This window comes from Heteronotia binoei, chromosome 11, assembly GCF_032191835.1.
Source record: "Heteronotia binoei isolate CCM8104 ecotype False Entrance Well chromosome 11, APGP_CSIRO_Hbin_v1, whole genome shotgun sequence".
Classification (NCBI taxonomy): Eukaryota; Metazoa; Chordata; class Lepidosauria; order Squamata; family Gekkonidae; genus Heteronotia; species Heteronotia binoei.
The window spans coordinates 24,072,717-24,097,836 of record NC_083233.1 but is presented as its reverse complement, the minus strand read 5'-3'; the positions used below and the strand labels follow the sequence as shown (position 1 = coordinate 24,097,836).

Sequence of the window (25,120 nt, the reverse complement as noted above, 5' to 3'; positions counted from 1 at the left end):
AGCCTACCTCACAGGTTTGTTGTAAAGATAAAATGGAAGCAGAACCTGTAATGGTGTCCTGAGCTCTTTGGTGGAAAGGTGGGATACAAACTGTTACTGTTTTGCTCTTCCTGTGATCCCTGTGTGACAGCCAGCATACTGTAGCAGTTAAGAGCAGCAGACTTGGTTTGATTCCCCACTCCTCCATGTGAAGCCTGCTGGGTGACCTTGGGCCAGTCACAGCTCTTTCACCACTCTTTCCGCTCCACTTATCTCATAAGGTGCTTACTGTGGGGAGAGGAGGGGAAGGTGAGACTCCTTAAGGTAGAGAAAAGCGGGGTATAAAAACCTACTTTCTTATTATTTACATATAACCTCTGTAAAGGCACTTCTCTGTAGTGTTCTGAGGTGAAGTACGTTATGCTGCCTCCTTGCCTTCTTTATTTTTGCTGTCACCAAAAGCTCCTGCCTTAGAATTCTCCTGCCAAAGAGCAGGATGACTTAGTTGTATATGGTAAATTGACAGACCAAACAGTGCACGGGGGTGGCTGTGAGGTAAAAGAGGATCCTTTATTCTGAAATAAACAGTTGTTTTTCTTAAACATTAATAGATTCTATTTTTTAAGTAAAACAGCATAACTGATTCTGTACAGCTAATAAGCTATACGGTTTCATATATGCAAAATAGTTTCAGAAAGGTGTACAGTTCCTCTTGTTTCTCAAAACTTCTGAAACAGACCTAGCCACAAAGGCTTATTTTCTCACTTGCCACCCATGCTGATAACGTCCACACAGAACACACATTTATATCTCAGCACTCTGCAGTCTCTGACTCAAGCCTCTTCCTCCACACACACCAGGAAACTTCTCCCTAGGGTACGGCAACCATCCAATCAAAAGCTCTCTCTTTCTTCTTCTACAGACCTACATTTTAGACTATCACAACATACATTTAAAACTCTACATTAAACCACAGAAATAAAACACACACTCAGAGTATTTACATGACAAAACACCACACAAGCCATCATAGATATAATTAAAAAGCAGGACCAAATATGCCAACATGATCTTCCAAGGCAAAGAAGAAGAACAGAAGAACTGGTTTTTATTCCCCGGAGTATCAAAATGGCTTATAATCGCCTTCCTTTCCTCTCCCAGTAACAGGCACCGTGTGAGGTAAGGGAGGCTGAGAGAGTTCTGAGAGAACCGTGCTGGCCAAAGGTCACCCAGCTGGCTTCCTGTGGAGGAGGAGTGCGGAATCAAACCCAGCTCTCCATATTACAGTCCACCACTCTTAACCACTATACCATACTGGTTTGTATTCCACTATTCCACAAAAAGCAGGAAAGCATAGCTTCCCATTAGGTGATTTTGGCCCTCTGCTGTTGAAAACTCCCTCTCCCTGAATCCACCCCATTCAAGAGTAATTTCCTACCAATGGAAATGAGGTAAGGATCCAATCCAATCTTCTCCCCAGCAGGAACTTTTTCAAGTATCCACTCACAAATAGACGTAATCCAGACTGCAAGAGAAAAGACACATCAAAAAGGGGGAAAGGCACCCAATAGCAAGCCACCTCTCTGAAACATTCTAGCCCCACTAGTGGTCACCAGGGATCATTTTGTAGAAAAACAGGTGGTGGAGCTCATCCAGGGATTGTTATGCAGCTGCACTATTTAATGGACAAGGAGGTGGAACTCTCAGAAGGAGGTGGAACTCTCAGAAAGGTTCAGGAGCTGTGCTCCTGTGAGCTCCCACTGAATCTGAGGCCTACCAGAAATCAACCATGGCTCCAGGCATGCACAGACACATGCATGTACACACATACAAAATACACAAAAAAGAATATAGCTGGATTCTCCAACACAACACACTGGTGGTGCCTGAGCTTGTTTGGAAGTTTGCATGTTTGTTCAAAAAGGGTTAGTGCAGATCCATAGTAGGGGTCTTCCTCATGCTATGTACATCTTTGTCTCTCCCCCCCCCCACCCCCAAGTTTCCAAGAAATCACTGCAAGATGCTGTCTCTCAGCTGTTCATTAGTAATATGGGGGTAACAAAACTAGGCTATTTGAACAGAACTGTTGTAAGCATTGCACAGGCTAAAAGTGAAGTTACTTCTATAACATCTCACTGTAAACCGGCTGACCTCCACAGACTAAGCAAGGATCTCTACACACATTGGGACTCCCCAGATATTCAGCAAAACACTTTGTAAATTAACCACAAGGAAATAATAACCTTAAACAAGCAGCCTCAGGAGGACTAAATAAGAGGATCCCAAGAGGAGGAGTATCATCTGACCACGGTATTCTCCAGCCTGCTAATATTCATCCTTGGGAGAATTCCCAGGTACACAGGAAAATACACCCTGATAAATTTACCACAGGGCAAGGGCATGGCGTCCTAGGAAGCCTCGCCGCCCCCTTTGCGGCGTGGCACCCCCCCTGCGGCCTCCCCCCCCCTTCCTTCCTGGATCACAGGGAAAGGAAGGGGGGAGAAGGGGGCGGTGGTGGCCAGACTTTCAGCGGCTCACTTGTCCTTTCTGTCTGCCGCTGCTGCCCCCTCAATCCTGCACTGATCCTGATCATGCCGAAAGGGCTGGCATAGGAGCCACGAGCCTCTGGTGCGTTTTACCTGCCTATCAGTTGATCAGGGTGTGGGGGGGTGACCTTTAAAGAGCCCAGGGAGTGCGGCGCTCCACCACCGCTTCCTGCCCATTGACTTGGTGAGGGAGGAGGAGGCTGGAGAAGTAAATAGGGATTTGCCTACGGGGCAGGCAGTGGGGGGGGGGGCTGAATTTGGCACCCTCCTGTCGGCATCCTGTGGGCGAGTAACCACAAGGAAATAATAACCTTAAACAAGCAGCCTCAGTAGGACTAAATAAGAGGATCCCAAGAGGAGGAGTATCATCTGACCATGGTATTCTCCAGCCTGCTAATATTCATCCTTGGGAGAATTCCTGTGGCCGAGTCGGCCCTGCATATGGCAAAGAAAGCCCCCCAGTGACTTGGAGATGACTGAGCATGCTCCAGAGGGGTGGAATGTTGAGAATAGATGAGAGCCAGTTAAAGGGAATGAAGGGGGGAGTGTGGGGAATTAGTGTACTTCAGAATCTAAAAGATCTGGGGCAGGGAGGATAGGAGGGATGGCGTTATAAATGGGGTGCCTCCCCCCATGATTCCTCAAGCCCCAGACTTGTCACTTTATCTTACAGTAAAGAACACAAGAAGCAGCCCTGCAGTGGTCCAACTAGTCCAGTGCCATTTTGCACTACAGCCAACCAGTTGCCCTGGAAGTTTCACAAACAGAGCATAAAGGCTGAGGCCTTTCCCTGGTGTTGCCTGCAGGTATAAGTATTCAGAGGCTTACTACCTGTAAATGTGGAGGTTCCCTTTAGCCGCTAACACTAGTAGCCATTGATGAACTTCCCCTCCATGAACCTGTCTAATTCCACCACCCCACCCCACCCTTTAAAGCCATCTACTCTTGTGGTCATCACTACATAATAGCCCCCAAGCCAATCACGAAACCAGCACAACGGGGGACCCAACAGACAAGAAAGAGGTTTACAGGTATGCCAGAAAGCATGACTTTGTAAATTAACCAAAAGCAGGAAAAGTCCTGGCTTGGTGAGGACAAAACAGGCAAAATAGGCACAGATATGTTGACAGCAGCTGAGTGTCAATTAAAGGAGGGGGAAAAGGAGAAGAAATTGGTTTGTGCAAACACTGGAAAATTTACTGAATCCTTCTGGGGTGAATCCAAATTGTCATCCCCCCTCCCTGGACCCCAGACCATTGATGTTACCCTTTTGGGCTTGGTCTGAGAATAAAGTAGCAGTCGGCTGGAAAGCACAATTGCTCAGCTATTTCTGCCCAGTGCCGGATTAAACCCTGTGGAGGTGCCTAGGCAGTCAAAATCTTGGGGGGCCCCTTGCAAATTATCTCAGAGTCGGAGCACCCGCCCCACCACCCATGGCCCTCACTGCAGCCTGCAGGCACCTTCTCAAAAGCCATTTTGACAAAACTGTGGGGGAGAGGCAGAGAGAGGCAAATTTGGCAACGACTCCAGAAGCAGCCACACCAGGCAAGTCGGGCAAAGAGCGGCGCAGTTGCTGGCTGTGTCTGCAGGCTGGAAGAGCTGCAAGCAGGGGGGAAACTGGGGGGGGGGGGGAGCCGGCACGGGGCCCCTAAATGTGTGGGAGCCTATAGGCCAGTGCCTAGTTGGCCTAATTGTTAATCTGGCCCTGTTTCTGCCACTGGAAAAAGGCAGCATCTGTATCTTTCACAGCAGGGCAGAAGAGAGAATTTTGGAAGACCCCAGTCCCTTACTCCTGCCAGCCCACAACATGGCAAGCTGCACACCTGCCCAATATCTCAGGTTCTACACACCTGTTAAATCTGGCCACCAACTTGGCTTCCCATTCTAGAAAAGCTTGACACCGATCCATTTTATGCTAACTCTTATTCTAAAAATAAAATGTATCAGGATTTCCTTTTGCTATAAAATTCTCTTAACAAGTTAATTTCAAGTTATTTAAAGTGTATTATATCTTCCTTTTTCCTTTCCCTGATCTTATTTTATTTTCAAATACTGTGTTATTATAATTATAATTACTATTACCTTCAGTTTGTATTTTGTTTTTAAAGGTTGTTTTTGCTCTGTATTCTGTCTATTAAGCTTACGATGTTATTTCTGTTAATCTTGATGGTAAACTTCTTGCGCTATGGATTGTAAGCTACTTTTATGCCTTAATAAAATGTTTAAAGTTAAAAAAAAAAAATCTGGCCACCTATTTTCCAGCATGGCCTCTGAACACACTGCCATAGACTTGTTTTCCTTTTACAAGGGCTTGTCAGCTGGCACAAGTCCAAAAGGAGGAGTGCAAAGGCCCCGCTTAAGGTGGGGGACTGACCTGATTTCTGCAGCTCCCAGTTGCAGTCCATCTGGCGCTCTGCCTGGGTCCAGTACCGGCTGTCAGTGAAGAGGACTGCCTTCTGCAGAGTGACCACTCCCGTCCCTAGGGCAGGCAGGCAGAGAGAGAGGTTCAGCAGAATTTTTAAGAGGGGAGAAATCGATGCATAACTGGTAGAAAACAGCAAAAGTCCAGTAACAACTTAAAGACTAACAAAATTTGTAGCAGGGTATGAGATTAAGTGAGTCACTGGCAATGTTCCCTCTAAGCCTGAGAGCCAGTTTGGTGTAGTCAGGGCTTTTTTAGTAGAAAAAGTCCAGCAGGAACTTTTTTCTTTATTAGGCCACACCTCTTGATGGCACCGTTGTTTTGTGCAAGGTTTTTTGTAGAAAAGGCTCAGCAGAAACTTATTTGCATATTAGGCCACACCCCCTGACACCAAGCCAGCTGGAAATGCATTCCTGTGTGTTCCTGCTAAAAAAAAAAAAAAGCTCTGGATGTAGTAGTTAAGTGTGTGGACTCTTATCTGGGAGAACCAGGTTTGATTCCCCACGCCTCCACTTGCAGCTGCTGGAATGGCCTTGGGTCAGCCACAGCTCTTGCAAGAGTTCTCCTTGAAAGGGCAGCAGCTGTGAGAGTTCTCTCAGCACCACACACCTCACGGGGTGTCTGTTGTGTGTGGGTGGGGAAGGTAAAGGAGATTGTGACCACTCTGAGACTGAGATTCAGAGTATAGGGCAGGATATAAATCCAATATCGGATCATAAGCTGAGTTAGCGTGAGTTAGCTCGTAGTCTTTTAGCCTCTGGCTCGCACATTTTTGTCTTTCCTCAGGAAAAATTGTTCCAAAGCAAACTAATTTATGCAATAGCTCAGAACTTTAATGTCAGTAAATCACAAAGTAGAATTTTTGCTCACAGGGCTCCACAAGCTTACAAGGAGTATTCTTCAGATATCTGAAGATGTGAGCAGTGACTCACAAAAGCTCTTGCTCTTTTCTCTTGCTACAGACAGACTAACATGGCTACTTATCTTGATCAAAGTGTAATTGGCAAATAATGCCTTCAATGTGAAATCTCCTATCTCAGCGATGAATTTGCTGGCTGTGTTTACACACTAAGGTAAGGGAACAGCACTCTGTACATGCTTAAAGGAACATACTAATTTATTTAGTTGGGTAGCTGTCTTGGTCTGAAACAACAGAACAAAATTCGAGCCCCGTGGCACTTTTAAGAAGAAGATGACGATGACATTGGATTTATTTTCCGCCCTCCACTCTGAATCTCAGAGTCCCAGAGCAGCTCACAAGTCTCCTTCATCTTTCTCCCCCACAACAGACACCCTGTGAGGTGGGTGAGACTGAGAGGGCTCTCACAGCAGCTGCCCTTTCAAGGACAACCTCTGCCAGAACTGTGGCTGACCCAAGGCCATTCCAGCAGGTGCAAGTGGAGGAGTGTTAAGACCAACAGTTTTATTCAAGGTATGAGCTTTCTTGTGCACGGACCCTTCTTCAGATACATAGAAATGGAGTCACCAGTCCATACATATAGGTAGAGAATGAGCGGTCAATATGGCATAATGAAGATGTTTAGCAGATGCAAGGACCAAAAAGGAATAACAAGCTTCGTTTATATGGTCACTAACTACTGGGGGGCAGGGACACAGTGAAGCAAATAAATACATCAAAATTGGAGAATGATGTGTAAATGTACCCTTCTTAATTGTGGCATGCTGAGTGTAATTAACTGAGACTCTGCTGTTACATTCCATCCATCTCCTCTCAAGCATGGAGGTAGCTAACAGTGTCCTTTTCTTTAAGGTGGGATGACTGGTTGTGCAGCGTTATATCCAGGCCTCAGATTCAGTGGGAGCTCACAGGAGCACAGCTCCTGAACCTTTCTGAGAGTTCCACCTCCTTGTCCATTGAATAGTATGTGCAGCTGCATAACAATCCCTGGATGAGCTCCATCACCTATTTTTCTACAAAATGACTCCTGTTATCTCCTCTGTCACCAGACGAGAGAAATACATTCCAATCTACCATTCCAAATTGCATTACATTCTGCTGTTCATTACATTGCATTACAATCACTATTCCAAATAAGAAATACAATGAAATAAAGAAGGATGTATAGCTCTTCTTGGTGAGACTGCAGAAGCCTCCTGCTGAAATCAGGACCCAGGGCTGAACCTAGTAGAGTCCTGGTTCTAATTAAACCCCGTTTCCAGAGATGCCAGGCAGCATTTTCACAACTGATAAGACGAATGCTCTTTTTAAAAAAAGGTGGAATGCATCGTTTGGGTCTGTTGTTAATGGCCGCAAAGAGTGGATTAGAGCAATTTTTAAACCAAGATGCACGTTTCAGCCAATGACAGTTTGACGCTCAAATTACAGGCGTCGAAAATGGAAAACCAGATTTAAGTGGCACTCTGGAAAACCACCCAAGTCTAAGAGTCTGCTCACTGACTAATTCCACAGCTTCTCGCTTTAGACAGCAAACACAAATGCTGTGTGTACACCAGTGGTTTCCACAGGAAACATGTCAACTGGGAGGGGCCTGCATGCAGCTGAAAACCATGAAGCCATTAGGATTCCCAGGTGCATGTATACAGATATTTAGCCATGAGTGCATAATGTGCTGCTCACAAAACAAATGTTTGCTGCAGTAAAGAAACACTGGTATTATATACACAGCTTGCTACATAAAACATGGAGCTGCCCAGTGCTGGCCTCAAGCTGGTTGTCTTCTGATCATGAATCTCTGCCTCCATCTCCTAAGAGAGAACATAAGAACATAAGAGAAGCCATGTTGGATCAGGCCAATGGCCCATCCAGGCCAACACTCTGCGTCACACAGTGGCCAAAAAACCCAAGCGCCATCAGGAGGTCCACCAGTGGGGCCAGGACACTAGAAGCCCCACTGTGCCCCGCTCCAAGCACCAAGAATACACAGCATCACTGCCCCAGATTGAGAGTTCCAACAATAGGCTGTGGCTAATAGCCACTGATGGGCCTCTGCTCCATATGCTTATCCAATCCCCTCTTGAAGCTGTCTGATGTGTGTGTGAGGGGGGAGGTGAGTTGTAATTACCCCACAGAGCAGGGGTCAGCAACCTTTTGGAGCCAAAGCAGTCAACATTCGGAGCAAGAGAGCAACAAAGAGCCAGTATGAGAAAGCCTATTTGCATACTATATAACACGACTGATAATGGGCATGTTGATTAATAATCCATAAAGTTTCCCCATCACAAACACTGATGGTTGCCAGTCTTTTATTAAGAAATGGAAGTAATTATATAAGTAATCTATATACGCAGGAGCACCCTGCAATTGTTTTAATGCATGTTCTGTGCAAGTTTTGCCCTTGGATTACTGGCAACTCTTCACCTCTATCATTTCCTTTCCTGTAAAGCACTTCAGAGAAGCCCTTAAGTCCCATTAAAAGTTCTGCCTGCCACTCCCCTCACAGACTGGTTATTCCTACCCACCCCTTCAATCCTTAGAGAGTTCACTACCTTTTTTTAAAGAGCCACATCTGCTTCTGTATTGAGCTACATTTGGGTCTTGAGCTGCAGAATATAATTCCATAGAATACAGGGGGTGGTGGGGGAATGCACAGGAATGCAGTTCCGGCTGGCTTGGCATCAGGAGGTGTGGCCTAATATGCAAATGAGCTTCCTGCAAAAAAGCCCTGTGTGAAATAATAGTGGCACCAGGGGTGTGGCCTAATATGCAAATTAGTTTCTGCTAGGCTTTTTCTACAAAAAAAGCCCTGATAGGATATAACTCCAATCTTGCGGCGGTTCCCAGTTAGTTCCTGGTGCCAATTGGCTTTGACCTACAAAGCCCTAAAAGGTTGGCTTTGACCTACAAAGCCCTAAAAGGTCTGGGACCCTCATACCCTTGGGGCTGCCTCTTCCAATATGACTGCCATTACCCCCTTCATCTGTCATCATGGCGCCTACCTACTGCAGGTGCCTGGTCCACAAATAGCCTGCTAGTCAGCTGCTTGGACAAGAGCCTTCTTAGCAGTTGCCCCTGCTCTCTGGAACCTGCTCCCCAAGGAGGTTCATGCCCTGTGGGATCTATTAGTATTCCATAGGGCATGCAAGGCTGCCTTGTTTCATGCAGCACGTAATTAATCAAGAGTATAGGAGAGCTGGTTGCCTGTACAGATTTGTTTCCAGAACTGATGACTGGTTGTATTTTAACTAGAATCTTTTATTGTATTTATTTGCATTTATAAGTTTTATTATCTAGTCAAGATTTCATGCTATGTTTGTGTATGCTGTGAACCCTCCTGAGCCTTCTGTTGAGGAGAGGGTGCAGGCTATACATCAAATAAATAAGTAAATACAATAGGATGCAGCTGCAGACTCCTACAACGGACAAAGCAGTGCATTCTCCGCATGGTCAGATATGCTCTTGCTCCAGGACCGAGTCCCTGGCATTTAAACCTGTTGCTAAGACCTTTTCCTCCTCTGGACCAGCAGCCCATATTCAACCTGGGGTTCATGAGGCTTGGAAGGTAGCCAAGGTAGATCAGGGAAGACAGATGAAAGGCCTGGAAAGAACACTCTCACCTAGGTTTGTCAGTCCCCAGGTCCCAGTGGGGGATCTCTCAGTTTTGCAGGCTCCTCCCCACCGCCAGTCATCCGGCCTGCAGGGGAAAGCCCAGCCCCAACAGTCACCAACTGCCTTTAAACCTTGGCAGGCTTAGAAGATGCTTGCAACTGTTTATGTTTTGGAATGTGTGTGTGCCTTTAAATTTCAGTAGCAAGAAAGCAGGAGGTGGGGGGAGCAGGCAGAGCCATGAGTGTGTGGAGCTGTGAGAGAGGCAGAGAGCAGAGTCCCACTGTTTTGCATTTGCTTCAGAAGTTGTTTCTATAGTAAAATGGATAGGAGTTAGGTAGAACCTGATAATGGGAGGGAGGAAAACTCTGCTCCCTTGGCTGATCTCCTTTCCTGTTCCTGTCTGAATAAACTGACTGAAATACAGCAGATGGTTACATTCAGCAACTCCTGAGAGTAAACTACTGCAATGAGATCACAAAAGTGTGGGCTTGCAAACTGTGTTTATTTTGGCTGCTTTGTGAATGTCTCTTTAAAATGCCATGTTTGGAAATGCCTCCAAAGCCTGACAAGGGGACTTGTAGGGCAGCAGTCCCCAACCACTGGGCTGTGGATCGCTACTGGTCCATGGCCTGCTAGCAACTGGGCTGCAGAGCAAGGCAAAGGTGCTGCACCGTCCCTGCCTGCCTGGGACCCAGGCAGATGAAAGAGGCAGTGCAGCCTCAGGTAAGGATCTTTAAATGTGAGGGGGAGGCAGACTGGCCTTCTGCTACCTGGCCACCTAGTGGGGAGGCAGCAGAAACAGCCCCAGTCTCTCCCCCCCATTTAAAGACCCCCATGGGGACAGAGACAGGGCAGGGGTGGGGGCAGCCTGGGGCCACAAAAACCCAGCGCCGCCCCCCCGCCATGGTCTGTGGAAAAACTGTCTTCCACAAAACTGGTCCCTGGTGACAAAAAGGTTGGGAGCAACTGTTGTAGGGTATGACAAATTTCACTTTCATTTAATGGAAGTGTAGCTGCTAGGACAGGCAAAAAAAGAAGATGAGGTTATGAAGACTGTATTCTGGGGAACTGCGCTGCTGTATTATTTGTTTATTTAGGGAATGGGAAAGTCTCCTGGCTCCCAAAGTTCCCAGAACCCAGCAACCCCACTCTCACCTGATGATCCTGTGAAACCTGTCATCCAGAATAACCTCTTGTCACGTTCTGCAATGTATTCACTCTGGGAAACAGAAAAACAATACAAATTCTTTGTCAAAAGAACAGGATTCTGTAACCTGTACCAATTATAGAAATCATGCAAAACGATGCAAATTGCTTCTTCTCGGATGCACCAGGTTCAAGGAAATCCTCTACTGGCAAGTGATTTTGCTAGACTTGCCCACATTCTTTCAGCCCTATCTTTGTAATCTTATGGGCTAGAAACTTGTGGGGGAGCATGTGGTGAAACAAAAGCTAAAATTCTTAAAATGATGGCTTTGATATGCAGTATCATATTTAGTGTTTGCACAGTACAACTGGGAAAATTCACACAGCCTAACCACTGATTCATCATGGCAACCCAATTTTTGTGATTCTCCTCCCAAGTTCAAGACAGTTAACAAAATGTTAATGAAAAATGGTGACATTAAAAGACTGTGCATGTAAAGGCTTAATCACCAAATGCCTATCTTCAGTTTCAGATGCAGCATAAGACCCTTCTGCTTAAAAAGTTTTTACGACGCTCCACCTCAAACTCTGGAGAACCTCCAGGGAAGGGAAATGCTAACTCATTTTGCAAAGAGACCGTACTCTAGGGCAGGGGTAGCCAAACTGTGGCTCTTGAAGCTCCCACCACCCCATTGGCCAGCTTGGAGAAGTCATTTGTCTCTTTAAATCTCCAAGCCAAGACAGCTGGCGGCTTGGAGAAAGCATTTAAAGTTAAAGTTGCTTTCTTTCCACCTCTCTCTTCCCCCTCCCCATCTATTTTCCTTCCTTCCTTCCTTCCTTCCTTCCTTCCTTCCTTCCTTCCTTCCTTCCTTCCTTCCTTCCTTCCTTCCTTCCTTCCTTCCTTCCTTCCTTCCTTCCTTCCTTCCTTCCTTCCTTCCTCTCTCAAAAACATTTGATGTTCATGTCTTGCAGCTCTCAAACATCTGATGTTTATTCTATGTTGCTCTTATATTAAGCAAGTCTGGCCACCCCTGCTCCAGGGGCAGGAGAGAAAGACAGGCGAGAGACACAATCCCAGGAGGAGGTTCTTCAGTCACCCTGCTTCAGCGGGGGTAGAAGTCCACCAAAGGTTATGGAAGAGACACAACCTTTGTCTTACCATGTGTGCATCCTTGGAGGGAATGATGTATGCTGTGATGTTGTGGGTGCGCATGAGCTGCCGCAGGGCACTCAACCGCTCACTCGTATTGGTCACCGTAGGAGGTAGATGCTGACATCACAAACAAACAAACATGATCAATAAAGCGTTGGGTGGAAAAGGAAAAGAAGCTAGACAGGTCAGGCATTCTCCCTATTCCTCTATTAGTTTCTTAGGTTATTCATGCTCTTGGTACACCGCTAGCCTCAGACACGTCTCTCTCGGAAGAGCTGCCACAGTCCGTCAGCATCTCTGTATTTTGGGCCCAGTTCAGCTAATACATACAGGCAGGGCTTTTTTTGAGCAGGAACACACAGGAACGCAGTTCCGGCTGGCTTGGCAACAGGGGGTGTGGCCTAAAATATGCAAATGAGTTCCTGCTGGGCCTTTTCTACACAAAAAGCCCTGTGTGAGACAATGGTGACATCAGGGTGTGTGTGGCCTAATATGCAAATGAGTTCCTGCTGCCTTTTTCTACAAAAAAAGCTTTGCATACAGGCATGCATACCTAACAAGCCCTGCCTATTTCCAGCTGTGGTTAAGAACGTACCGGAGGGGTGACTGTGCAGTTTCTGATGTCTTCTAATCCAGAGGTTTTTCGCTTGGGATATCCTGTGACATGGCCTAGGAAGGAGAGACAAAAACCCTTATAAGTATCAGCTCTGGCTCTCTAGGGCACAGGGTGGCCAAGAACGTGTTTACTACCCCAAGACACACACATAATACTGCACAGAGTAAAAGGTGCAATTGACAACTCGATTGTGAGCAATGGGCTGGGTCACACAAGCAAATACCCCACTTGAATACCCAATTCCACTAGATAGATAGCTATTACAAACAGACCCCCAACCCTAAAGGCGCTTTTTGTTGTTGTTCAGTCACACAGTTGATTCCAACTCTTTGGGACCCCATGGACCAAGTCACACCAGGCCCTCCTGTCTTCCACCATCCTCTGAAGTCTGCTCATATTTGTGTTAGTTACATCAGTAACACTGTCCAGCCATCTCCTCCTTTCCTGGCCCCTTCTTCTTTTACCTTCAATTTTCCCAGCATCAGGGTCTTCTCCAGTGAGTGCTCCCTTCTCATTTGGTGGCCAAAGTATTTGAGTTTCAGCTTTAGCATCTGACCTTCCAGGGAACAGTCAGGGTTGATTTCCCTTAGGACTGATTAATTTAATCTTCTTACAGTCCAAGGGACACTCAAGAGTCTTCTCCAGCACCACAGCTTGAATGCATCTATTCTTCTGTGCTCAGCCTTCCTTATGGTCCAACTCTCACAGCCATACATTACTACTGGGAAATACCATTGCTTTGACTATACGGACTTTTGTTGGCAGGGTGATGTCTCTACTTATTATTATACTGTCTAGGGGGGCTTTAGCTGACATTAAAAGATGTGGATGTTCATTCTGGGGCAAGACCTCCATGTGCAGCGGAATGAGGCAAGCAGTTATAGAACTGGAGGTGGGTGGGTTCCAAAATGAACGACACCATTTCAGGTCACGGGTGGAGCATTTTTAAAAAGTTATCCCCCACAGCATTCTGAAGCGATATAGTCCACCTTACTCTGCTGTAGGCATAGCCTGCATCTCTGATGCAAATTCTATGATGGCTCTTTCACACATGCTGACCACCAACTGATGCTAGAGCCACTGAGCCAAAAATATACATGTGCGAACCACCCTGAATCAGTGCAAATGTTCACCACTCCTGACTTAAATCAGTCCTTATTGATCTCGATTGCTGTGTGTCACACAGCCTGACTGATCACAGCTGTGGGGTCCTGACACAAATACCTGAGAATAAATTCATACATACTGCTCCCAGCATCTTGCTGCTCCCCTCCTGCTGTCGGTATGCACATACAGAAAACAAAAAGTAGACAAGACTGTATTCTCACTGGCTTTTTGAATTGACCGATAGCCACGCAAGGCACGTTTCGATCTTCTTGCATTTTATGATGCATCTGTGAGCTGGGTAGATTAAAGATCAGGACAGGACTTCTGATCGCACTAAGAGTGAAGCCAGAGCTACAGCCGATCCTGCCGGGCTAACTGTCAACATCAGCGGGTGGCTTCCCAGAAAGGGCACGCTTTGCGTGGGAGACGTTCTTTAGCGAGGATGGCGAGCAAATAATCAGTTCTAGGAATTGGCACCAGATGTGCCACGTTCTTCCTACTGGCAACAGGCAGGAGTTGACATCATCGGGGAAAGAGGTTTGCCGCACTACAGAATGTGGTCAAACTGACAACAGGCAGAAAGTCTCTTTGGAGGAAGCCAGGGGAAAGAAACAGAGGGTGGGGGAATAGGGATGTCAATTTATATATCCTATGTATGTTTTCTCATAAGCAAAGCCAACTGAGTTCAGTGGGCTTTGCTCTCCAGTAACTATATACAGGGTCACAGCCTTCCTGACCTCTGCTGATGACAACCTGGTTATACCCAGAAATTAACCAGGGGCAGTTTGCCGTGTCAATTTTCTGTCTATGCCAGGAAAAACTGCCCAGCTTCTATGTGTCCTGGTTTTGTGTTGGGGGGGGGGCCACCCCTCAAAGCAGTGAGGGAGCTTGGATGTTGGGAGAAGGAAGAGGGCGGCATCTAGTGAGTCTGCCGACCGACCGTACTTGCTTAAAACCTCTGCCAAATTTTTGACATACCAAGCATAGATTACCACTTTTGACACTGACCTAGTGACCTTGAAAGCCTTCGTCCCCGTCGTTTCTAATGATTATTTGTTTTGTGTAGTTGCAAAAGAGTAAAGAAAAACCACAGCTCTGGTAATTTTATAGACTGCAGTCCTAAACCCACATACTGCCCCACTGAACTCACCACAGCTTACCAATGGGTAAACATCATAGACAGGTTGGCTCCTGCCTTCGGGATATGTATTATATTAATAAATTAACTGTGCTATAAATGGCTCAGGCTAGCCTGATCTTGTCGGATCTCAGAAGCTGAGCAGGGTCAGCCCTGGATAGTATACCAGAGTCATGAGGACACAGAGGCAGGCAATGGCGAAATCACCTCTGAATATCTCTTGCATTGAAAACCCCATGAGAGGTCACCATAAGTTAGCTGTGACTTGACAGCTAGGGATGGGCACGAACCAGAAAATTCCAGTTCAGGGTGTACCCGAACCAAACCCTAAACTGAACAAAAAATGCCCAAATCAAACTGGCTGGTTCAGGCTAGCTTTCTAGTACCAGCCATGGCAAGCTGCAGCCAGGAGAATGGGGGTGAGGATCACCCAGGAAGAGTTAAACGGTTGTGAGCCATTTAACCTGTCCATTTCACTTCCTGATGGGTGGACCCGCCCAGCTGTTAGGTTTAAATGGCTGTGAGCCATTAAACCCATCTGTTTTGCTCCCTCTCACACTTGGAAGCAGAGGGGAGCAAAAGGGATTGCTGGATTGACTTGCATCCATTTCAGCCTAACTGCAGGGTTGGTGTGCTTGTCAGCTGTTCAACTAAAATAGATACAAGCCATTTCAGGGATCCCTCTTGCTCTCCACTCCCACCCCCAGCTTCCTATCACAAGGCATGAACCTCCAAAAACCACATGAATGGTCATGGAAGGGAATCTGAGGCAAGATCACATGACCCTTGGTTTGCGAACCACAACCCGGGCAATTTTAGCAGCAAACGTAGAGTCATGGGAAGGTTTGTACCCATCCCTATTGACAGCACTTTCTACCACCACCTTAAAATTGTGTGCCAGGCAAGATCTTGGGCAGCTGGACTGGGAAAGGCCTTCATGCACCAGAACTGTTGCCCTCTGGGTAGAATATTGGGCCAGATGATTCAATTATCGGAGGTAGCATAAGTCTGCTTCATATGTTCCTCAGGAGCATATAGCTGATAGTGTAGGACAGTGATCCTCACTCTGGAATTCTGACACAGGGTTGTGGGCCGAACCAAAAAATGGCCGCTGTGGGAGGCAGAGCAAAACACAAACACACAAGAAGCTCAAGGAGTAATTTTTAAAATACAGAGGGAAAGAGGGAAGAGAGAATAAAACCAGCACCCTAGGGCCACCTACCACAAAAACGTTATTTTCATCTGCATAGCCAATCAGATACCCAATGGCCAATCAGAAGCCCTGTTGGGCAGGAGCCCCAACCACTTTCTAAAAACACCTGACAGGCACCAAGAAAGTTGTTGGTGGGGGCCATGGACACCATGTTGGAGACTCTTGTAACAGAATCTATTTTTACTACTAGTAGTAAGAGCTAGTGATTGTGAGAAATCGCAAGAAGGGGTGAAAACTGAGAAAACTCAGCCTGGTCTCCAAGGGTGTATAAAGTCTCATGTACTTCAATTTCCATCCCCTCTTTTTTTTCCTCCTTGAACTGACCCTCGAGAGCTCCTGAACTTATACAGCTGCCTTATACTGATCCAAACCATTGGTACATCAAGGTTGACTTAGATGTGCAGAAGCCTTCCCAGGTCTCAGGTTGAGGCCTTTCACATCACCTACTACTTGATTCCTAACAAGAGATGCTGCGGATTGAACCTGGGATTTTCTGCATGCCAAGCAGATGCTCTACCACTGAACCTCAATACCTCCTGATGAGTCCTCAGTCCACATCAAGTCATTTTCTAGGGCCTATTACCCATGCACGGCTCACCACAGATTTTCACAATAGCTGAGTCATGAAGTTTGGATCTGTATTCTGTGCTTGTATTTTGGTTAATGTAGCAAGCCCCCCTTTTTTTTTAATACCCGGGGAGTTCCTCAGGAATGTAGAAATGACTTCTTTGTCCGTGCATGGCCTGGATTTGCTAATTTTGTCACTGGAATGAGCAGGGATCGTTTTGTAGAAAAACGGCTGGTGGAGTTCATTAGCATAACTCATTACCATATGCCCCCTCCAGCCAAAAGCAACCCAATGCGAGAAAGGAAAGCCCCGGGTGAGCGAGGCCTGCTAGGGCTGGATAGAGATCCAGCCAGTCCAAGGAGGCCTTGCTTGCCTGGGGCTCTACTGGGCTGCCCCCTGCTCCACAATCAAAAGGCCAGCAAGCCACCCACCACCCCAAATCACATAAGAAGTGGAGAAAGGGTGGCATGGGCTTCTCCAGGGGTTAATGAGGGCTGCTGGGGGCGTGGCAAAGCCCCTGGTGGCTGGCTGGCTGCCCGCTCTCCTAATCCAGGGATTGTTATGCAGCTGCACCTAGAATTCAATGGACAAGGTAGGTGGGGAGGAAGAGGAGGAACTGTCAGAAAGGTTCAGGAGCTGTGCTCCTATGAGCTCCTGCTGAATTCAAGGTCTGGGCATGAGCCACCCATTTCAGTGTTTAGTACAATGATGATTAATGCAGAGGAGAAGGCGACAAGCTTTAGAAGGCGACAAGACAGAATCATGGAAGATACATTTATCAGTGACTAGTCTCTCTCTCTCTCGGCTTGGCTTCGCGAACGAAGATTTAAGAAGGGTGCAATAGTCCACGTTTGCTGCAGGCTCGCTGGTGGCTGACAAGACCAATGTGGGACAGGCAGGTCCGGCCACAGCGGCTGCAGGGAAAAGTCTGATTTAGGGTTGGTCCTGTAGCAGTCTGATTTAGGGTTGGTCCTGTATCAGTGACTAGTAGCCACTGGGGAACTTCCACATTCAGAGGCAGTGAACCTCTGAATACCAATGCCACAAGGCAACATCTGGAGAAGGCCTTGGTCTCTATGCCCTGTTGTTAACCTTCCAGAGGAACTATTTGGCTACTGTATGAGACAGGATATTGGAGTAGATGGACAGGCCCAGGCGCATGGGGTTCTGGCTCCTAAGGCAGAACCCCAACGCACGCCCCCACAGTGATGGGCACTCAGTGCTTCCTTTCCCCAGCACCCTCGAAGGATGCGGGGGAAGGGAAACGCCACTTTCAGCTCTGAGGGATCGGGGGAAGCTCCTCTGATCCCTCAGAGCTGAAAGGATAGTCGGCCCTTCCCTTCCCCTGCACCCTCTGAGGACGTGTGGGAAGGGAAATGCCTTTTTCGGCTCTGAGGGATCAGATCCCTCTGCCACTCTTTCAGCTTTGAGGTATCAGATCCCTCAGAGCCGAAAGAGTGGCAGAGGCTCAGGGACAGTGTGAGCGGGGAGGGGGCACCCGCTCCTTGCCCCTGCTGGGAGCTGTCGCCCTAGGCAATTGCCTAGTTTCCCGACTCCCATGTGCCAGGCCTGTAGATGGATCACTGCTCTGCTCAAGTTGGGCTTTTATACCCACTTGCACTGCATGTCCCATGTTCATTCCTGGACGACTCCAGCTAAAATGATCAGCAAGTAAGGATGTGAAAGAGCTTTGACTCTGGAGAGTCAAACTCTCTGACAGTCTGAGTAGACAATACTGACCTTGAAAGACCAGTGACCTGATTCAGTATATGGCAGCTTTGTAGAAAAGGGCGATCCCAATACGCTTGCCAGGTTCCAATAGGTCTGGAACATGTTAATCCACACACCACAGTTTCTCTCTCAAAACATCAACTATGTGATCGAAAACAGGCTTATCAACATGGAAGTGTGCAATCCACTCCTGGGAATCGCAGCCTTCCAAAACACCAATTGTGGGCGGCACGGAGCCCAAAGAAGGATGTTATATGCAGGCCTAAGATTCAGCAGGAGCTCACAGAAGCACAGTTCCTGAACCTTTCTGAGGGTTCCCCCTCTTCCTCCCCACCTTGTCCATTGAACAGTAGGTGCAGCTGCATAACAACCCCTGGATTAGAAGAGCAGCCAGCCAGCCAGCCACCAGAGGCTTTGCCATGCCCCCAGCAGCCCTCATTAACCCCTGGAGAAGCCGACACCACCCTTTCTCCACTTCTTATGTGATTTTGGGCAGCCGATGGCTTGCTGGCCGTTTGACTGAGGGGGGGGGGCAGCTCAGGAGAGCCCCAGGCGAGCGAAGGCTGCTTGGGCTGGCTGGATCTCTAGTCTAAGCTGGCCTCGCTTGCCCAGTGCTCTCCTTTCTTGCTTTTGGCTGGGGGGTGGGGCACAGCGTATGCTAATGAGTTATACGAATGAGCTCTGCCACCTATTTTTCTACAAAATGACCCCAGGTTATATGAATTATATGAGTTCAGAGACACTTCTGCTAACCAAGAATGGTCACAGGAGGCAAACCATCACTCGAGGACTGACCCAGATGCATCAAGACAAAGGTCATTTGGTCTCTTGGAGATCAGCAAACATGTAAGGTGGAAAGAAGGTCACACTGGGATCAGTCTTTTGTTACACCCGCAGTGGGAAGATTGTAGAGGCTGGCAAATCAGCGCATGGTGGCCAATCAGCGCATGATATTCTTTGCAAATTCTCAAAAATCCCCCAAAATGCAATTCCCAAGTTTTTGGGGAAAGTATCACTTCTAAAGTGAAATATAACCCTATTTAAATTTATTGTGGAGACTGGGCCTTATTTTCATTGCTAACATCTCTGGACTCCTGTCACAGAAACTAAGGTGAGCTGGCTTTGCTAATATACTATCAGAATTTGAAACGTCCATGAATTAATCTTAGGATCTAATTTGAAAATATAACACCTGTCCAACACTGCGCTGCAAGTATATGATTTAGTGGATAAGCTAATTCATTACTTGAACAGTCACTCGTTCTTCCACAAATGATTATACAGTCAGTATATTGCAAATTTATCATATTGCAAAGGTAAAACTATAAGCAAAACAATGAAAATATTGTTTAAAAATCAATAAGTGCATGATCCAACCACAATTATGACCAGAGCTTTTTTTGTAGCAGGACCTCCTTTGCATATTAGGCCACACCCCTCTGATGTAGCCAATCCTCCTGGAGCTTACAGTGGGCCCTGTAAGAAGGGCCCTGTAAGCTCTTGGAGGTTCTCAGAATCTTGGAGGACAGGCTACATCAGGGGGTTGTGACCTAATATGCAAAGGAGTTCTTGCTACAAAAAAAGCCCTGATTATGGTGATTTCAAAAGATCAGTATGCCTAGCTCTCTTTGAAATCAAGGAGGCTTCAGGGCACATTTCAAAGAAAATAAGTGCAGAAAACTCCTAGGTTTTACTCCCCCCAAATATATTTGCAAAAGATTTGTCAGACATCACTTACTGAAAACAGTGAAATGACTGGAATGTGGCGAAGGGAACGCCTAGAAATTATCATCATCATCATCATCAATCATCATCATCATCATCATCATCACAACCACCACTACTACTATTACTACTACAATCCAAAAAATGAATGAATGATAATTTAATCTCCCTCTCCCTCCCTGAGGATTAAGATGGAAGCTAAATAAAGACAGACGATCATGCATTTGGTTTCATCCGTAAAACGAAACTGCAGGCTCACGCAGACTCAATTTGCCTTGGGATTGTGCAGAGAAGAAATGAGAAGTTTAACCCTTAAACCTTCATCCCTTTCACTTTTCCAAATTAACTCTCTGGCTCTGCTATTAGCATTTTGAATGAAAACCTATTTTTAAAAAGCTTTGAACTGCAAAAGTTAAGTTGAAAGGTTAAACTTCATCTCTATGCAGGCTTGTGGCAATTTGCTTTCTATGCATGAAAGAAAGAAGATGATGATATTGGATTTATATCCCGCCCTATACTCTGAATCTCAGAGTGGACGCAATCTCCTTTACCTCCCCCCGCCACAACAGACGCCCTCTGAGGTGGATGAGGCTGAGAGAGCTCTTACAGACATGTGATCTTTGTGTCTTCTCTGCTTGAGGCCTATATAAACACAATTCATACAACCCAATAGGCATGGTATGCAGGATGAATGGATCTGAGCTTCATTTGACAAACTGCAAAACATACAATTAATAGGCTGAAATGCCTGTAGTTCACACAACTCATCTGGCAATTGGGGCATTAGCTGAGAATGCATGCAGCTAAGTTCTTAGCCATGGGCTAAGTTCTCAGGACTGCCAGGTATTATACCAGCAACTAGTAGGTCTATCCATGGGGTGCCCTTTATGGTGAATGCCACCAATAAGGTCACTGTAGGCTGCTGAGTGGAGGGGGGGGGGAGGGATTGACATCTTCAGGCTCCAGATCATGAAAGACCCTTGGCATTCCCTAACCAGGCTATCTAGCTGAAACTGTCTGTTGTAGACTTTCCTTATCTGACCTCCTAACAGCTTGCCTTCTACACCAGCCTGCTTGTCTCCCTGCCTGTACGCTACCGTCCCTCTTCTCTGTCAGCTTTGACTCCAGCTATGGGGACAATTAGGTCTTTTGATCACTGTGACTAAGTGGTGCCTTGAACCTCAGGCCAAAGGCTACAGAAAGGCACCATTTGTTCATCCTGGAGAGATTGTGTTTTGGCTCTGGTTTGATGGATGGGAGGAGCTGCATATTACAAGAACATATGAGAGACTATTACTGCAGTAGTGAAATTTTCTGCATTGACATTTTAAAAACTGCGCGTTGTTCGAAATTTTCCACAGTAGATTTTTCCTCACCAGGCACAAACCTTAAGTCTTCTCCTTCTCACTCCTCATTTTCAGAACTCACTAAAACGGGGAATTCTGAAAATGTGGGGTAAGAAGGAAAAAAATTGGGTTTGCCCCTGGTGAGGAAAAAAATCTACTATGGATAATTTAATATAACTCGCAGTTTTAAAAAAACATCAATGTGGGGAATTTCACTACTGCGGAAATGGTCAGATGCTAATACAGAGGAGGACTTGGTAGGTGAAAGGAGATACTTAATCCTTTCTCACTTGCTATTCTTTTATTTATTTAATTAAGTTATACTCCCCAAAAGGGATCCAAAACAGCTTAGATCATTCTCCTCTCCTCTATTTTATCCTCACAACAGCCCTGGGAGGTAGTTTAGGCTGAGAGGATATGACTGTCCCAAGGTCACTCAATGAGCTTCAATGGTATAAGTGAGGATTCAAATCCAGGTCTCCCAGATACCACCACGACACTCTCAACCACTACATCACACTGGCTCTCCCCTGCAATCTCTCCCCAAGTTCTTTTTCACCTCTTTTTCCTCTCCTAGACTATGACTGGAAATAAATAGAAATAAATTGCATAATATTCAAAATTAAAAACATCAACAAGTAACTGCATTGATTTTGCCTGTGGTTTGGTTCATAATATATCAGTTTTGATAATATTGTTATTGTTGTATTTTGTTTGAGGCTGGTAATCACGGAAGCTTTGTGCTTTTTTCTCCCTGCTAACTATTACTGTGATTCTCTTGTGTGGTTGCTTAATCCCCAGGTGGGGGCAGAGGATCCCCCGGTTTGGAGGCCCTCCTCCCACTTCAGGGTCATCAGAAAACGAGGAGGGGGGAGGGAAATGTCTGCTGGGCACTCCATTATTTTCTATGGAGAATCAATGCACAGGCAAAGGGAAGTCCCCTGCTTCCCAATGACTTTTTTCTACAAATGTCCCCCTGTATTACTATTGCAAGATAATCCAATGACTGCTGACCCCATGTTTGCTAAGGTAATGTGTTGTTCTGGCCTGACCTTAGGAAGCCAATAAAAGGCAGGCTTTGCCACTTGTGCCAGCTGCAGAAGTGGCTACATCACCAGCCCCAGCATAGGGCTGCCAGCCCTGGGTTAGGAAATACCTGGAGATTTTGGGTGTGGAGCATGGAGAGGGTGGGGCTTGGGGAGGGGAGGGACCTCAGTGCGCCACGATGGCATAGAGTCCACCCTCCAGAGCAGCCGTTTTCTCCAGGAGATCTGATCTCATCTGGAGATCCATTATAAAGACAGTTGATCTCCAGGCCCCACTAGAGGAAGGCAGCCCTGTCTGAAAAAAAGTCTCTGAAAGTGGGTTGAATGGCTTGCAAGGCAAATACAAGTTGAGGTGCAAGCTGCATAGCAGGCACAGCGATTGTTCTATCGTGTGCCAGATGGACCCCGGCCCACTCAGGCCTCCACACTCACCCTGCAAATTTGGGCAGTGGAATTAGCCTGATATCTGGCAAGACCTTCCTTCCCATTTAGGGTTGCCAATCCCTAGGTGGGGGCAGGGGATCCCTCAGTTTGGAGGCCCTCCTCCCACTTCAGGGTCATCAGAAAATGAGGGGCAGGGAGGAAAATGTCTGCTGGGCACTCCATTATTTCCTATGGAGAATGATTCCCATAGGATATAACGGAGAATTGCTCTGTGGGTATCTGGGGCGCTAGGGGGGCTGTTTATTGAGGTAGAGGCACCAAATTTGCAGCTCAGCATTCAAGGCCTCTTCTCAAAACACCCTCCAAATTTCAAAAGGATTGGACCAGAGGGTCCAATTCTTTGAGCCCCAAAAGAAGGTGCCCCTATCCTTCATTATTTCTAATGGGGGGAAGGCATTTAAAAGGTATCCAGTCCCTTTAAATGTGATGGCCAGAACTCCCTTTGGAGTTCAACTGTGCTTGTCACACCCTTGCTCCTGGCTCCACCCCCAAAGTCTCCAGATATTTCTTGAATTGTATCTGGCAACCCTATCCCCATTACTACATTCCAGGGAAGGACGTCTGTGTCTCTCCGAGCATACTTACTGTGAAGGAGAAAAATCCAGACCCCCAAGACACAGTAGAAGTAGATCATGGCTGTTCTCAGTCTGGAGAGTTTACTTCTTGCTAAGGCTCGTGATGAAAGATCAAAATATCAGGCAGGGCCAGCTTGGATCAGCAGCTGGATTTCCAAGTAGGAGAGTTCCGTTAACGTTCTGCTTTCTGTGCTTTGGAGATCGACTTCTTCCCACAAGATAAAGCAAACAGACAGATGGGGCACGTGATGTTGATACAAAGTCCAAACATTATCATTAGACAGCAGAAATTCTGTTGTCTTGTCGAATTTCTTCTGGGACTTTTTATGTCCTCAAGTCAAAAAACTCCATAAAAAGCAGCTAATTCAATAGTCTGGTTAATTTCCAGAATATCTAAAAGCGTGGTGTTACAACAGTATCTTGGCAAATGTGTGCTCCCAAACCCACATTTGTTGATGCAACAGAGGGTGGAGTTTTTTTGTTTAAGTAATAGTGCCGGAAATCAACACCTGGGCGGGGATGGGGGCTCTCCAAAGTCCTAAAGGGGGAATTGGTGGAAATTGGAACAACCTTATATATGAGTACCAGCACCCTTTAAAAACACACACAAACACGAAAATGCAGGGCTTTTTTTTTTTTTTTTAGTAGGAACACAGTTCCGGCTGGTTTGGTGCAAGGGGGTGTGGCCTAATATGCAAACGACTTCCTGCTGGGCTGCTTCTACAAAAAAGCCTTGTGAAAATGTACGGTGTAACAGTAACACAGGGTGAAGTGGCGGCAATGGTAGGGAAAGGCTTGTACGAGGGGTATGTGTGTGGTGTTTGTAAGCCCTCCCATAATTTCAGTTTTTCTCTACAACTGCTGCCCGCCATTTCCTCTCCCCTCCTTCTCAGTTTATTTACTGTCTGGAAAGTTTGGTTAGGGAGGGATATGCAGACCAAAAACAGCCCATGGGGGGAGGGAAATTACAGGAAATTGCTGGGAGGTGGGAGGTTTATGATCTTGGGCCACCTCCTGTTTGCCTCATAACGCACAATTGTGTCCTAAAACTAAGTCCTCAAGCAGAGAAAGATTTAGTCCTATCACCGTACTCAGGCTGGGAAAGATTTAGTCTCATCAACGTACTCTGGCTCAACGGGTTCATAGATTCGGATGACAGATTGGTTGCAACAAATCTGCAGCAGCTGAAGGTAAAAATATGTCCTAAAATTTAAAATAGGAAATTAGGGATGGTGGTCTCTGTGGATTTTTTTTTTAAAAAGCAGCCTAAAGTGAAAGAGGGATGAGGAGAGGAATTGCACAACAATAGGGGTTATGGCATATAAAGTAATTATGGAATAAAGCATGTTGGAAATGCCCTTCCAGATAATCTGTGTAATTTAACAGTCAGCTATGATGACGGGGTTCATGACCCCTTAGCACAGACTGAACGCTTGCCCAGAGACGAACAGTTTATATTTCTTCACAGGTCATTGACACTGTCATTATTAGAGCACAGTTTCTACCACACCCTTCTGATGTCTCATGTTATGGGGTTCTATACGTTATTGCTAATCAAAAGCAGACATCCACAAAAAGCCAGTGTGGTGCAGAGGTTAAATATCCAGACTTGGATCTCGGATACAGCGATCAGAACTTCCCTTTGTGCACAGGGATCAGTGTATTCAGGCCCAACACATTTCTAGTCACGACACTCTTCTTTGGGGCAACTGAATGAATTTTTACTGATAAGCCAGTTTCTCAGAAAAGGCCTGTTCAGTTCCACCACAAGGAGGATTACTTGACTCACAATATTCTGAGAACGTAACAAATTAGTTGATTCCTGTGCAGCTTTAAT

General features: G+C 46.3%; 1 protein-coding gene across 1 annotated transcript in view; it reads right to left on the bottom strand.

Moving 5' to 3' along the window:
- XPNPEP2 (X-prolyl aminopeptidase 2) overlaps nt 1-23,590 on the bottom strand; it is a 54,762-nt gene extending 31,172 nt beyond the window's left edge. Inside the window, exons 1-6 of the mRNA XM_060249122.1 lie at nt 23,294-23,590; nt 12,370-12,443; nt 11,781-11,891; nt 10,631-10,694; nt 4,900-5,004; nt 1,418-1,504 (exon numbers count right to left, since the gene is read on the bottom strand). Coding sequence (XP_060105105.1) covers nt 1,418-1,504; nt 4,900-5,004; nt 10,631-10,694; nt 11,781-11,891; nt 12,370-12,443; nt 23,294-23,342 — 490 coding nt within the window. The 5' untranslated portion in view covers nt 23,343-23,590. The remainder of the gene's footprint in view (nt 1-1,417; nt 1,505-4,899; nt 5,005-10,630; nt 10,695-11,780; nt 11,892-12,369; nt 12,444-23,293) is intronic.
- Nucleotides 23,591-25,120: the final 1,530 nt, after the last annotated feature.